Source organism: Candida pseudojiufengensis (genome assembly GCF_024610245.1).
Source record: "Candida pseudojiufengensis strain CBS 10847 chromosome Unknown scaffold12, whole genome shotgun sequence".
Classification (NCBI taxonomy): Eukaryota; Fungi; Ascomycota; class Pichiomycetes; order Serinales; family Debaryomycetaceae; genus Lodderomyces; species Lodderomyces pseudojiufengensis.
The window spans coordinates 307,488-323,377 of NW_026261538.1; the positions used below are offsets into that span (position 1 = coordinate 307,488).

General features: G+C 29.9%; 6 protein-coding genes across 6 annotated transcripts; 3 read left to right on the forward strand and 3 right to left on the reverse strand. All coding sequences in view use genetic code 12, as the record gives it.

The window, feature by feature from the left end:
- Positions 1–66: 66 nt before the first annotated feature.
- Positions 67–672, forward strand: KGF55_004721 (ESCRT-I subunit protein; the record flags this gene model as incomplete). The annotated part of the gene is made up of 1 exon (XM_051759656.1): positions 67–672. One exon carries the CDS (start codon positions 67–69, stop codon positions 670–672), a length of 606 nt encoding a protein of 201 aa, XP_051612681.1.
- A 1,002-nt stretch (positions 673–1,674) lies between these two features.
- On the forward strand, positions 1,675–3,360 carry NDE1 (NADH-ubiquinone reductase (H(+)-translocating); the record flags this gene model as incomplete). Its single annotated transcript, XM_051759657.1, has 1 exon — positions 1,675–3,360. One exon carries the CDS (start codon positions 1,675–1,677, stop codon positions 3,358–3,360), a length of 1,686 nt encoding a protein of 561 aa, XP_051612682.1.
- A 227-nt stretch (positions 3,361–3,587) lies between these two features.
- On the reverse strand, positions 3,588–4,949 carry BNA4 (kynurenine 3-monooxygenase; the record flags this gene model as incomplete). Its single annotated transcript, XM_051759658.1, has 1 exon — positions 3,588–4,949. One exon carries the CDS (start codon positions 4,947–4,949, stop codon positions 3,588–3,590), a length of 1,362 nt encoding a protein of 453 aa, XP_051612683.1.
- Positions 4,950–6,223: 1,274 nt separating this feature from the next.
- On the reverse strand, positions 6,224–9,232 carry KGD1 (alpha-ketoglutarate dehydrogenase; the record flags this gene model as incomplete). The annotated part of the gene is made up of 1 exon (XM_051759659.1): positions 6,224–9,232. One exon carries the CDS (start codon positions 9,230–9,232, stop codon positions 6,224–6,226), a length of 3,009 nt encoding a protein of 1,002 aa, XP_051612684.1.
- A 1,265-nt stretch (positions 9,233–10,497) lies between these two features.
- PAM17 (Pam17p) lies at positions 10,498–11,034 on the reverse strand (the record flags this gene model as incomplete). Its single annotated transcript, XM_051759660.1, has 1 exon — positions 10,498–11,034. One exon carries the CDS (start codon positions 11,032–11,034, stop codon positions 10,498–10,500), a length of 537 nt encoding a protein of 178 aa, XP_051612685.1.
- An 853-nt stretch (positions 11,035–11,887) lies between these two features.
- Positions 11,888–15,181, forward strand: KGF55_004726 (RSC chromatin remodeling complex ATPase subunit; the record flags this gene model as incomplete). Its single annotated transcript, XM_051759661.1, has 1 exon — positions 11,888–15,181. One exon carries the CDS (start codon positions 11,888–11,890, stop codon positions 15,179–15,181), a length of 3,294 nt encoding a protein of 1,097 aa, XP_051612686.1.
- Between the last annotated feature and the right edge of the window lie 709 nt (positions 15,182–15,890).

Consider the following 15,890-nt stretch of genomic DNA (forward strand, 5'->3'; position numbering starts at 1 on the left):
TTTAAATTTCATTTAATAAATTTATACCTTTGTAAAGATCGCCAACTTATAGACCAGTACTTCAATATGACTTCAAATGGAAACTTAGAGGAAAAACTTCCTCAAAGAATAACACCTTTAACAATTGAAGAGCTAAAACTATTTCCACTACCAAAGCAATTGAATTCACTACCGAACAAATCATTTGAACAATTTATAGAAAATAGAGACTTGATAATAGACTACATGCAAGGTCTTGAAACTTATCAACAGAAAGTTAATGAAATTAGACAGAATCTTGAATTTATAGTAGACAATATACTTTTGCAAAAAGTCAAGATAGAATCGATTCCAAAATATCAAAAATTAATTCACAAGATAAATAATCAAATCAAGACTTTGAATCAATTATATAATGAATTCTTAAATCTAGAAACCATTCAATATCAATTAATATCTTCAAATTTTAATCTAGAAACTTTAAAAATAAAATTCAAAAAATTGATTGAACAAAATAATCAACAAAGTTTGGAGATTGTTAAAGAATATAATAAAAATAAAGGTCATAATGAAAACGATAACGATGAGCTTAATGAAATGTTAATTAATTTTAGAACATCTAGAAAACAATATCACTTTAGGAAAGAGAAATTGAATAGATGGGAAGAAGAAAGAGTAAGTGGGTTTATATAACCTTCAAAAAAAAAAAAACCTGCACAAACTAATAATTTACGATACTTAATGATAATGAAGTCGATGTTAAAACTAACTTAACTTGCTTAGGATGTAATCACGGTTTAGTGGAATGGTGAAATTATACAAATTAAAACCATTCCGAGCCATTTCCAAAGTTTGAAGTGGTAGCCTGTTTCCAGTTTTCATCTTGTCAAATAAGTAATACCGTAAAAGGTCAATTAAGTGAAGAAATGGAATTACATTATAGAATCAGGTATAGTCGAGAATACATTTTTCATGAATCCTCCAGTTACTTATACTTCTAATTCATATGATTAGTGTACCACATCTGCTGAATTGCTTATTCGTATCTAATGATTAATTCTTTTAAATTCTTTTTTTTCGACTGTAGAGATTTAAAACATACATATCGCATAATGTACGATTTACTACTATAAATTAATATTCTGTTATCTTCTATATATATAAACACCGCGGATTGATTGTAATATTGTATGATGGGTTTACTGTTTGTTTGAAGAATCATAAAAACGTTATTATATAGTCTGAGACATATTCTCAAGATGTCAAAACTTTTACTCTGTCTTTATCAATTTTCAATCTTTCTTTTAGGCTAAAGTAGAAAAATTCGGTTATAAAAAGTCCGATAAAAATAGATTTTTTTTTTGTTCCTTATTTAGAATTTTTAATAAGAAGAAGAAGGAGCAAAGAAGAAGAAGAAGAAAAAACTACTGAACTATAATCAATTAATTTAATAAAGTTATATCAACATCTTTCAACTATTTTGTTTTACTTTTAATTTTGTATCAGTAATCTATTCATTTGTTTAAGACCAACGACATAATTGTTCTATATCTGAATCAAAGTACAATTAGATAATATACATCAATTTTTCATTCTATTCCACACAATTGACTTATCAATTTTGATATTCTTCATCATCATCATTCAAATCTATATCATCGATTCCAAAATTCATTCTAGAATCAATTGAGTGAGATGTATAAATCAATTGTATCCAGAAGGTTGTTATCGACAACTTCGAGAGTGTTTCAGCAACCAACTATAAGATCACATCAAAGAATTGTTCCAGTATTAAAATCATCGATGCTTGGAAGTATTATTAAATACACTTTGGGTGCAACAGTTGCAGGTGCCGTAGGTGCTGCTGCTTTTATTGCTTATAAAGTGATTGAAGAAAGTAGACCTGCAAAACAAGAAAAACAAACTCCATTTTTCCCAAATGGTGAGAAAAAGAAAACTTTAGTTATTTTGGGTTCAGGTTGGGGTTCAATACCTTTATTAAAAAATTTAGATACTACATTATATAATGTTGTTATTGTTTCACCAAGAAATTATTTTTTATTTACTCCTTTATTACCAAGTGTACCTACTGGAACTGTCGAATTAAGATCAATTATTGAACCCGTTAGATCAATTACTAGAAGATGTCCTGGTCAAGTTATATATTTAGAAGCTGAAGCTACTGGTATTGATCCTCAAAAAAATCAATTGACTTTAAAACAAAGTACCACTGTTCATTCTGGTCATTCAGGTAAAGACACTTCATCGTCTAAATCAACAGTTTCGGAATATACTGGTGTTGAAGAAATCACCACTACATTAAATTATGATTATTTAGTTGTTGGAGTAGGTGCTCAACCTTCTACTTTTGGTATTCCTGGAGTTGCTGAAAATTCATCATTTTTAAAAGAAATTAGTGATGCTTCAGCAATTAGAAAAAGATTAATGGATGTTATTGAAGCAGCAAATATTTTACCAAAAGATGATCCTGAAAGAAAAAGATTATTGCAAGTAGTTGTTTGTGGAGGTGGTCCAACAGGAGTTGAAGCTGCTGGAGAAATACAGGATTATATTGATCAAGATTTAAGAAAATGGGTACCTGAAGTAAGTGATGAAATTAAAGTCACTTTAATTGAAGCTTTACCAAATGTGTTAAATTCTTTCAATACAAAATTAATTGATTATACTAAGGAAGTTTTTAAGGATACTAATATTAATTTAAGAACTAATACAATGATTAAAAAAGTTGATGATAAAGCAGTTATTGCATCTGAAAAATTACCTGACGGCTCAACTAAGACTGTTACAATTCCTTACGGGGTATTGATATGGGCTACTGGTAATGCTGCTAGATCATTTACTCGTGATTTGATGACAAAAATAGATGAACAAAAAAATGCTAAACGTGGTTTATTAATTGATGAATATTTAAAAGTTGATGGTTCTGATAATATTTATGCATTAGGTGATTGTACTTTCACAAAATATCCTCCAACGGCTCAAGTTGCTTTTCAACAAGGTGAATATTTAGCTAAATTATTTGCAAAAATTCATGAAGTTGCAGCAACAAAATATTCAATAGAACACCCAACTCCTAAACAAAATGTTGAATCATTAGGTAAAAAATTAATAAGATTAGAGAAAAATTTACCTAAATTTCAATATAATTACCAAGGTTCATTAGCTTATATTGGTAGTGAAAAAGCTGTAGCTGATTTAGTATGGGGTGATTGGTCAAATATCACTAGTGGTGGTAGTTTTACTTTCTTATTATGGAGATCTGCATATATTTATATGTGTCTTTCAGTCAAGAATCAAGTATTAGTTTGTTTAGATTGGTTGAAAGTTGCTTTATTTGGTAGAGATTGTTCGAAAGAATAGATTATTTTAGATTTTTGTAACTATTTATTTTCCTTAAACTAGAAACAATTGCTTAAAAGAAATTTTAAAACATAGATTTTGTAGACCATTAATTAAATAAAATAACGGTTGCAAATTTACGAAACACCACATGGTAGCCACAATCATTAGAATAATAAAATCATCATAAAGTCATCATAAATTAATACATATAGAAATACTATTTTATATTAAAACTTGCTTGGAATTCAAGATCTGTTTATATTTGCATACTCTGCTTCCTCACCATTCAAATATAAGTTAGGATAAGTATAAACAGATTTAATTCCTTTTTTATATTCTCCCCAAGCTCTTTCAATTTCATCAAAAGCATTGTAACCCCAAAGGAAATCTTGGAAAACTGGATCAGCAAATCTATTAGGATAACCCAAACTTGGAGTTCCAGCCAATAAAGCATCCCTCTTTTGTTGTTTTGGACCATCTGGTAAATGATAAATATTTTGACAATTTTTAGAACCTTTTACAACTTGAGAACTTCTCCATTTTCTTAAATTTTCAGTTAAATATAATAAGTCTTGAATTTGATCTCTTGATTCTATTTTAGAAAATAAACCGGCTAAAACAGCAGCATCTTCGACAGCTTGTGATGCACCTGATGCTAAATATGGTAAAGTTGAATGTGAAGCATCACCCAATATAATTACATTACCACCTTCTCTATGAACCCAAGTGTCTAATTCCCTTGAGTCTTGTAATTTCCATTTACCAACATTTTTGATTAAGTTGAAAATCTTGGTCAAATCTTGATCCCAATCTTTGAACATTTCAATTAATTCTTCTTTTGTTGCTTCTTCTCTAAAATGATTATCTTGTAAAGTATCTGGACATAATACGACAACATTACATAATTTAGCTGAATGTAAGAAATATATGACAACATGAATATTTGGACCATAATGGAATGTGATATTAGGAGTTTGATAAAATCTTTCTAATCCTGGAACCTTTTTCATATCTTCAACATCAATTAATGCACGATAAGCCAAATCACCAGTATCATAAGCACCATCATTTCTACCAGTCAATAAATTCCTAGTAGTTGATCTAACACCATCATAACCAACAATAATATCACCACCATGAGTAACTCCATTTTCAGTAGTTACTGTTGTTTTTTTAAAATCGATGTCAATTACTTTCGAGTCTAAATAAACTTCAACGCCTAATTCATGGGCTCTGTTAACTAAGATACTATGATAATCAGCACGATGGATATGTAAATATTGACCTTGGTATTTATCTTGAACATGTGGAATTAAATTTTGTTGTGATATAATTTCTCCAGTATATCTATGAACTAAAATATCCTTTGGATGAACCGAAGCCTTTGAAACTTCGTCTAAACATCCAATAGCATCTAAGATTTTTGTTGATGGTGGTGGAATTTGAATACCTGCTCCAACTTCTCCCAATTCTTTTGCAGCCTCTAATAATTTAACTTTATGGCCAGCTAATCTTAAACATATTGATGCAGTAACACCTCCTAATCCTGCTCCAACAATAACAAAAGTTAAAGGTAATTTAGTTTTTTCAAATCCTTGTAAAGCCATTTTTCAATGTGATATATTATGAAGTTTGAATGTGTTTAATTTGTTGTTACTTAATAATTGAATGAAATACCCTTTAACAAAAAATATTTATGTAAAAGAGAATGTTTGAACTATTAATATAAATTTAAATCATTGAAGATTCTGAAACTTGAGAACTTACAAGAATGTTATATAGTCTAGAGTAAAAATTCATAACTTCGGATATGGTTTTAAATGGAAAAACTCTTTGAATTGAAAATAAACTCAAAGTTTGTTTCAAATTGATGTATAAAGTTTTTGGGGCTCAATATTAAACTCACACAAAATTAAACTCCGCAAAATTTCTAAAACCTTAAAAATCAACTAAAAAACTTACTGGGATAAATGTTTAACCGCTTAGTAAAGTTGGGGCATGAACTTAAAAATAATTTTTTTCAAATATTTGACCAGAATAATTACAAATAAAAAATATCTCATTTGTTAAATACATTGGCATTAACTATAAGCATGATGAAAATCTAAATCTTGAGCTTATGAGTATTTGAAAGAGATTGTAACTAATATAGAGTTGCATAGATTTTAAAGTTTACAGATGTTTGTCAAAGACTTAAATGATGCCAGCAGGACAATGTAGGTTCAATTCTTTGATCGGTACTATTCTTTAAATTATTTTGAAATCTCTAAGCGGTTATATATAACACCGAATTAAAAGGTCGCTAACTTATTGTTTATTTTTAGTATTCTTCCCCTTAATCATCTATTACTTTCTGCATCTGGTAAAACGGGTAAAATGATCAACCGAATTAATTTTACGTGATTATCGAGATTTATTATTCCACAAGATCTTATGATTTACGATCTCTAATATTTTTATTATATATTGTAGATAAACTCCAAATTATGTACATTAATGCGAGAGAAGACAATCTAATGAGCTGATTTTACCAGTTTTTGGTGAAAAAATATCAATAGTCAGATCAACTCATTCACTCCGCATTGGTACCTTAGAACTAGTCGTAAACGCTCAGCATTAAACAAACCTTACATATTTCAGTATTACCATAAATCTCACTAGAACATTATGAAATGATTAATATTATTGAAAAAGAAAAAAAACATCTTAAAAATTAATAATCTATGGCAATAAATATCTACCGCGCAAAATTCATGTAACAAAATTCATGTAACAAAATTCGTATCAAAATAGTTTTTAATATTATCGTTATCTACTATTTAATCTAATAAATTAATTTACAACAAACCTTACTCCTACTTTACAAAAACTTATGTCTATCCTAATTGAATACTTCCTCTAATACTTCTTCTTCCTCTGCTAAATGTTTAGCTTTAGTACCAGCTGCAATCGAAGCACTTGGGTCTCTTCCAGCATATCTCATCTTCAAATCTTTGTAATTGTCAGTTTCTTTTAAGACAGCTTCAACTCTTGGTACAGCAAAAGCCCAAGCACCCATATTCAATGGTTCTTCTTGTGCCCAGACTAAATCTTCGATATTTGGATATGAATTTAAGGCATCTCTTAATTGAGCAAATGGGAATGGATTTAATTGTTCAATCTTAATAAAAGCAGTAGATTTATCATCTAATTGTTGTCTCTTTTTATGTAATGCAGCATGTAATTGTCCAGTTAATAATACAACTCTTTTGACTTCTGATTTATCACCTAATACATCTTCTATAATCCATTGGAAATGTGAATCACCAGTAAATTCTGATATATTTGATCTAGCTAATGGATGACGTAATAAAGATTTTGAAAAGAATAAAATCAATGGTTTTCTGAATTGTCTATGCATTTGACGTCTTAATAAATGGAAAATATTAGCTGGTGTAGTTGGATAAGCAACTTGCATATTACAATCTTGATGTTGACGTTCTAATTTCTCTGGTGAAGGGAAGTAACGAGGATCTTCATTACATAATTGTAAATATCTTTCAATTCTACCTGATGAATGTTCTGGACCTTGTCCATCATAACCGTGAGGTAATGATAAAACAACACCAGATCTTTGTTTCCATTTAGATTCAGCACCAGCAATAAATTGATCAATAACAACTTGAGCTGTATTAGCAAAATCACCAAATTGAGCTTCCCATTCAACAAGAGCATCCGGTGAAGTTAATGAATAACCATATTCAAAACCTAAAACACCATATTCTGATAATGATGAATTTGATATACTGAAAACTCCTTGATCTTCACTTAAATTACTTAATGGGGTCCATGTCTTTTCTGATTTTTGATCATGTAAAACAGCATGCCTTTGTGAAAAAGTACCTCTTTCAACATCTTGACCAGAAACTCTAACATGATAACCTTCTAATGCTAATGTACCATAAGCTAAAGCCTCACCAGTAGCATAATCTATACCTTCACCAGTTTCAACTGTTTTCTTTCTTTGATTAAGAATACGTTTCAAGTTTCTATGAAGTTCAAATCCTTCAGGTACTTCTGACATAGCAACACCAATTTTTTTTAATGTTTCTTCATCTACACCAGTTGGAAAATGTGGTAATACTTCAGTAGCTAATTCTTTTGGTGATTTAAAATCTTCCCATGGAGTTGTTAACCATTCTCTTGAAGTTGGTTGATAATCTTTAGCTTTTGAAAATGATTCTTCCAAAATATTCCATACCCATTTTTTATGTTCTTCAATATCTTCAGCTGTGAAAGTACCTTCATCAATTAATTGTTTAGCATATATATCAATTACTGATTTCTTTTCTGCAATTTCTTTGTACATTAATGGTTGAGTGAAAGATGGTTGATCGGTTTCATTATGACCATGTTTTCTATAACCAACAACATCGATTATACAATCAGTATGGAAAGTAGCTCTCCATTCAGCTGCTAAATTGAAAATGAATGTAGTTGCTTCTATATCATCAGCATTAACATGGAAAATTGGAGCATTAATACTTTTAGCAATATCAGAAGGATATAATGTCGATCTTGCAAATCTTGGATCAGTAGTGAACCCAATTTGATTGTTTACAATTATATGAATAGTACCACCAGTTGAGTATGCTGGTAAATTAGCAAAACCCATAGTTTCATAAACAACACCTTGAGCAGCAAAAGCAGCATCACCATGTAATAAGACAGACATTGCTTTCTTGAATTCACCAACATCATTTTTATATTGTTGAATTGCACGAGTTTTACCCAATACAACACCATCTTCAGCCTCTAAATGTGATGGATTAGCAACTAATGATAAATTAACATGTTTACCTGAAGTAGTTGGTCTTGCATAATTCATACCTAAATGATATTTCACATCACCCGAACCTTCATCAAACTCCCTCGAACCTGTGAATTCTGAAAAAATTGATTCATTTGGTTTACGAACAACATTTGACAACATATTCAATCTACCTCTATGTGGCATACCAATAACAATATCTTCAACACCATATTCAACAGAAGTATCAATTAATGCTTTCATACCTGGAACAACTGCCTCAGCACCTTCTAAACCAAATCTTTTATCATTAGCGAATTTGGTGGATAAGAATGATTCAAATGAAGTAGCCCAAATTAAACGATCCAATATTTGTCTTTTTTGATCTTGAGAATACTTAAATGGTTGTGGGATTTCAATTCTTTCTCTTAACCAATCACATTGTTCTTTTGAAGGAATATGAACATATTCTACACCATATGATGAACAATATAATTCTTCACAAGTCTTTATGATTTCTCTTAAAGTCATTGTTTTCTTACCTTCAGTTGCAAATCTTGGTAAAATACCTGGTCCTAAAGTAATTTCTTTATCTAAATCACTTTCTGAAAAATTGTAATAATCCAATGTTAATTCTTTTGGTATTTCAGATTTATCACCAAATGTTATATTTAAAGGATCGATTTTTGCCTTTTGATGTCCTCTAACTTGATAAGCTCTTACTAATAATTGAACTTTCAAATGAGTAACAACATCATCATTATTGACACTAGTTTGACCTGGATAAAAACCAGCTGCACCACCTGAAACAGTTGGAACGATAGTTGGTGGAGCTTGAAATGCCTTTGATGGTTCGACATTATCATTCTCTATATTTTTAAAATAAGCATTCCATGATGCGTGGACAGACTTTGGGTCGGTTCTCCATTGTTGATACATTTCATCAACATAATTGGAATTGTTTCCTTGTAAAAAAGTATCTGTTGCTAAACATCTAGTTTGTAATAAATTGTAGTTATGTCTAAGTGAGGAAATTTGATTAATCAGTTGTTTCTTGTATATTTGTGTGCGTGGTATAGCACTTTTAAAAGCTCTAAGCATTTTGGATTTAAATGTGAAAAGTTTTGAATAGGTTTTAAATCAATAATAGTATGAATGATTTTCTTTCAAAATTCTTCAAAATGATGTTCTTAAATACATATATGCCTTTTCTAAATTAGAAAAAGAATGGTATAAATTGTAATTGATAATGATATAATTAAAATTGTAAAATTGTTTTAAATTTTCGATTTAAAACTTTGCTTATAAAAAAATGATTGGAGAAGAAAAAGAAAAAAAAAAAATTACTGTACAATAAAGTAAAGAAAAATCTTGATGACTCCGGGTTTATAATACAATAATAAAATAATAATATAATAATTTGTTAACAAGTAGAAGTCTATATGAATAGTAAGTTTAGATTACCACCGATCTGAAACATTGGAAAAAGGTTAATAAGTGTATACTAGCTGAAAACTTATACGAATTTGAGTATATTAACTTGTAATAGATCATTATGATTTACATCGATATTGATGTTCAAATTCGCTTAATTACTACTTGAGTTGGCTTTCCTCATAACTATTGGGCCGACCCATGAACCACTCATAGAGAGAGACATAAAATATCACCTCGACTTAAATTTGTTTCAAACTCTCCACGCAGGTCATGCAGAGAATCGGTATTTAAAATAACTCCGAAGAGCACCGAGTTTTTTTTCTGATGAAGTTGGTCCAGTAATTATTACTACTGTACCTATTCAGTTTCAACATAAAGGTCACGTTATTTTGATGAGTAAATATGCATTCTTCATAAAACTTAAAGTACTGATCAAAATTTATCATCGTACCTGATGTATGAGTTTAATTTAGATTGGAAGTGTATTAGATCAAATGACGAACTCCGAGAGTTAGAAAAACTCCGAAACTTTATAAAATTGAAGAATCGCTAAAACGATAAGAGCATGAAGAATTCAGGTAATTTGAGTTGGAACATTCTGTACTTCTCAAAATTATTGCACTGAACAACTAAAAGTCGTATTCGGTTTTTAATTAACAGTCTTGCTCTTCGTTTCTACTCCTCTAAACGGTTGTTTTTTTATATTCCAGTTGCATCTTCGTGGACGCAATTGTTCAGCAAAAGGAATCACAAGAAAACTACATAAATTCACGACCGACATGAACCATGTGTGCTTGCAAAAAGCTAAATAATTTTTAAGTCAGAGTTCGTATTACATTGGAAAACACTGAATAGTGAAGTATTACCCATTTATTTGTTTATTTAGCCTCACCTTAAACTATTTACAAATCTACCACCCCACCTTTTCCTCAAAGGAATTCTTTTGCTTTTCTTCTGAATGCATTACAATCTCTTAACCATTGTCTATAATCTTTCAACGAATAAATTCTTTCACCATAATAATCAGGTATAGGATTTGAGAAACTTTGACTTGAAGGATCCGGTCTTTTATTTTTTAATCTACTCAAAAAGAAACTATTCTTATTTTCAAATGCTTGTAACTTTGATTTATTGATAGCTTTAAATACTAATGAACCAAATGTTGGTCCAACTAAAAATCCAGCAAATCCTCCTAATACTACCGCTCCACCTAATACTAAAATTGGATCAAATCCATATATTGGTTTCTCAACATCAATTTCTATATTTCCCAAATAACTTAATGTTAATACTGCACCTCCAATACCTGTGAATATGCCGCTTATTAAATTTATTCTATTGCTTTGTTTTTTCAATTGAAAAAAATCGACCCAAGATATTGGTTGTACGGTTTTTGTTGAATTAAATCTTATACTTGGTAGAACATTTCGCGCAAAAGCTCTTTTGTAGATTCCCAACGTGAGCATTTGTGATTCGTTGTATGGAATAGTTATATAAAGTTGAGTTAGTTGTATGATTGTCAATCTTTTAGACCGTGATTTTTCAATTTTTTTTGTATTATCATTCTACTTGACAAAATGTGGTAGCTCAGTGTTCTTAGATTGTTCTATAGTCTAATAGATATAACTCAGTCCAGCAAGGGACAAATCAAGGCAAGAATGTTAAACAAAAGAACCGAGACGAGCCTACAACAGTGAGGTAAAGTTTGAATTTCAATTTTGATTTCGGAACTCAAATTGGATATGTACAAAAATTTAGTGTGATTCCGGGCGCTGGAAGAATCTTAGAAGAGTATGACGCTGTATTTAGCTTTAAAGGGAAGAGTAAATTTGAAATCATACATTCGCATCTTTTTATGAATCTGAAATTTCTGAAGAACTTTGAATTTGATCAATGCTTCGTCTTCTCCTTGGACACATGTTGTCAAAGTAACATTGAATGTTAAGTTCAATCTGATATTGGGTAGTGTACGCGTGCTCAAATATTTCTCATACAACAACAATCTCTCTCTCTCTTTAATTTTTTAACTAAAGTAAAAATAAACATTCAAACAATTTTTTCAAACAAATCTTAAATCATAATTTAATACGTTTAATTAATAGTTACAAAGAAGTTATTATTTTACGATAAATCATCAATCAAAGACGCACAACTATAAGACATCACATAAAAAATATACATTTTGCAACTTCGAGCAACTAAAACTTACCTTAAAATTCAGGGAAACTTATAAACAAATCAAAAAATCATATGGAATATTGAATTAAAAATAAAATTAAATTTTGCAACAATCAATCTACTTTTAAAGCATTAGAACAAATGAATGGTGGTATTGCAACATCAAATGGAAATGGTTTATTTCTGGAACCCACCAAATCAAGACAACAACAATTTCAATTTCCAAAAGATAAGTTGGAATTAAATTATCTACTAGATCAATACTACAAACTATTAATTGGATCAAAAAGAAATAAAGATGAAACTTTAAAATCAGAATCTACAACTGCAATAACTGATCCTTATCTTGAGGATAAGAAGGAGATTGAAGATTTACTAGCAAAGCTTAACTCACAACAAAAAGATTTCGAAAAGGAAGAAGAGAATTTTCTCAACGATTTATTGATTGAAGATCCCGTAGAATCATTAGATTTTTCATTATTTGAAAAACAATTAGCAGGATTTAAATTGCTATCGAAAGATTATGACTTGCCGGAAACTTTGCAATCACAACTACAACTGAACAACAAAACCCATCAGATTGATAATATAATCGAAGATTTAACAACCACCAAAATAGATTTTGAAGAGAGAGCAGCAGCTTCAGGAGTCATCCCAGAAAATATGTACCTGGATTTAGGCTTAAATTATGGTTCACTTGATAATAACTATTACAGAGAGAGAATAATCACAAATAAAATTTCCCAGCGATTGAAAGAATTAGAGAATTTACCTGCGAACTTAGGTACTTTCAATGGTCCAATAGATGAATTGAAAATGAAGGCATTAGTTGAATTAAAATCCTTGAGAGCTTTAGCAAATCAAAAGAAATTGAAAAATTTAATATTATCTCAAAATTCAATGCTGGTGAAATACACACATCCAAATTTAAAAGACATTCCAATATGTCTATCCGAGAAGAGACAATTTGGTGTGAGACCTAAAGTCGAACAACAACATCCAGAATTATTAGCTATTCAATTACAGAAGTTGAAAAAACAAGAAGCTAAAGAATTAAAACGTCGACAACAAAAGGTTAAAGTTGATCAAATCATAGAAAATTCCAATAACAGAATTGAAAGAAATAATATAATAGATAGTTATAGAAATGTTCATTTGGTTAAACAAATTAACAATTATCACCTGATTACAGAAAAAGAGGAAAGTAAAAAATTGGAAAAGAATGCCAAACAGAGATTACAAGCATTAAAAGCAAATGATGAAGAAGCTTATCTTAAATTGTTGGATGAGACTAAAGATCACAGAATTACACATCTTTTAAAACAAACCAATCAATTTTTGGACTCCTTGACTGAACAAGTTAAAGCACAACAGGATGAAGCAAATGGTACGATAAAAAGTGCGACTCCAGAAGTTATTGAAGAAGCTGGTGATGAAGAAATTAAAGATGCCAAAGAAGAATTACGTGAGAAAACGGATTATTATGAAGTTGCTCATAAGGTTAAAGAGAAAATCACGGAACAGCCAAAGATTTTAGTAGGAGGGAAATTGAAAGAATATCAAATGAAAGGTTTGGAATGGATGGTATCACTATACAATAATCACTTAAATGGAATATTAGCAGATGAAATGGGATTAGGTAAAACCATTCAGTCCATTTCGTTAGTAACATATTTGATTGAAAAGAAACAAGAATCGAAGTTTTTGGTCATTGTCCCATTATCAACTATAACGAATTGGACTTTAGAATTTGAAAAATGGGCTCCTTCGGTTAAAGTAATAGTGTACAAGGGTTCGCAACAACAAAGAAAATCCATGCAAAATGATATCAGATTTGGAAATTTTCAAGTTATGCTTACCACATATGAATATGTTATTAGAGAACGTTTATTACTAGCAAAATTTCATTATTCTCATATGATTATAGATGAAGGTCATAGAATGAAAAATGCAAATTCGAAATTATCACAAACTTTAAGGCAATACTATAAAACCAAAAATAGATTAATTTTAACTGGTACTCCCTTACAAAATAATTTACCAGAATTATGGGCATTATTAAATTTCGTACTTCCGAAAATTTTCAATTCAGTAAAATCATTTGATGAATGGTTTAATACTCCTTTCGCTAATACTGGAGCACAAGAAAAAATAGAATTAACTGAAGAAGAATCGCTTTTAGTTATAAGAAGATTGCATAAGGTTTTAAGACCATTTTTATTGAGAAGATTGAAAAAAGATGTTGAAAAAGATTTACCTGACAAAGTTGAGAAAGTATTAAAATGTAATTTATCTGGTTTACAATATGTGTTGTATCAACAAATGTTGAAACATAATGCTTTATTTGTTGGTTCAGAAGTTACTGGTGCTAAAAGTGGTATCAAAGGTTTGAATAATAAAATTATGCAATTGAGAAAAATTTGTAATCATCCATTTGTATTTGAAGAAGTTGAAACTGTTTTAAATTCAACTAGATTAACCAACGATTTAATTTGGAGAACCAGTGGTAAATTTGAATTACTAGATAGAGTTTTACCGAAATTCCAAAAACTGGGTCATAGAGTTTTGATGTTTTTTCAAATGACTCAAATAATGGATATCATGGAAGATTTTTTAAGATTTAGAGAAATGACTTATTTGAGGTTGGATGGTTCCACAAAAGCTGATGAACGTCAAGATATGTTAAAAGTATTTAATGCACCAAATTCGGAATATTTTTGCTTTTTATTATCAACAAGAGCAGGTGGTTTAGGTCTTAATTTACAAACTGCAGATACTGTAATAATTTTTGATACCGATTGGAATCCTCATCAAGATCTACAAGCACAAGATAGAGCTCATAGAATTGGTCAAAAAAATGAAGTTCGTATTCTTAGATTAATTACAAACGACTCAGTTGAAGAAGTTATATTGGAAAGAGCTCATCAAAAATTAGATATTGATGGTAAAGTTATTCAAGCAGGTAAATTTGATAATAAATCTACAGCTGAAGAACAAGAAGAATTTTTAAAAAAATTATTGGAAGCAGACGCAACTGGTGGAGATAATGATGAGAATGATTCATTGGATGATGAAGAATTAAATGAAATTCTTGCAAGAAGTGAAGAAGAAAAAAATATGTTTAATGAAATGGATCGTCAACGTAAAAATTCAGATCCTTATGATCGTCATAGATTAATTGAAAAATCAGAATTACCAAAAATATTTACAGAAGATATTTCACATCATTTTGAACCAAATGTAAAAGAATTAGGTAGAATGAGAGAAAAGAAAAAAGTTATGTACGATGATGGATTAAGCGAAGCTCAATGGTTAAAAGCAATGGATGATGACGATGATACTGTGGAAGAAGCAATAAAAAGAAGAGAGTTAAATGCAAGTAGGAGGAAAAGGAAAAGAGTTGAAGATGATGAAGAGGATGATCTAATAATATAAGTAATGATATAAGCTGGACTAATGTACATTCATATCAACACACTTTGAAAGATTAATGCTTTAGAATTGTATTATGTAGTAGTCTAATTGCGAGTTTTGTATTCCTAAACCATAAATAAAGCCAATCTTTATTACTTCGATTTATCTAACATTAGGCGTGTAAAGCGTCAACTACGACCAATAGACTACCAAAACTTCGGTAAAGTAACCTTCGTCGTAGTTAATTTTAAGAATGGGCACCTGAATTGTGCTCGAGCATGAATGTATACTAATTTTTTAGTAAAATTGATTCATAAAAGTTGACGCTGATAATCTTACGGAAGAGAAAATCAACTTATTACGATTCAACTTTAGTGCTTGATGCTAGCAGGTGCTGTTGAAGTATTTGTATGGATTGACAAATGTGAACAGAGTAGAGACGAGTGAGTGATTAAAAATGTTCTGTCTGCCTTTTGTTAATCACGCAACTGTAAGTCGGCTGGGTAGGCGGTTGTCAATTGATAATCTGCTATGTCGTTTTATGATGATCAATTTAGCAAAGGTATAATTTTTTCTTTTTTGTGAACATTCTGAAACAAAATAAATAAATAGTATCACAATTAGTCTACTTCAAATTAAGGGGTAATTAAAATAGCAAATAACTTGAAACAAAATACAGACACTTATTTTCAGTAAGTTAAGCATTTCCTCTTTCATTTCTTTCTCTTTT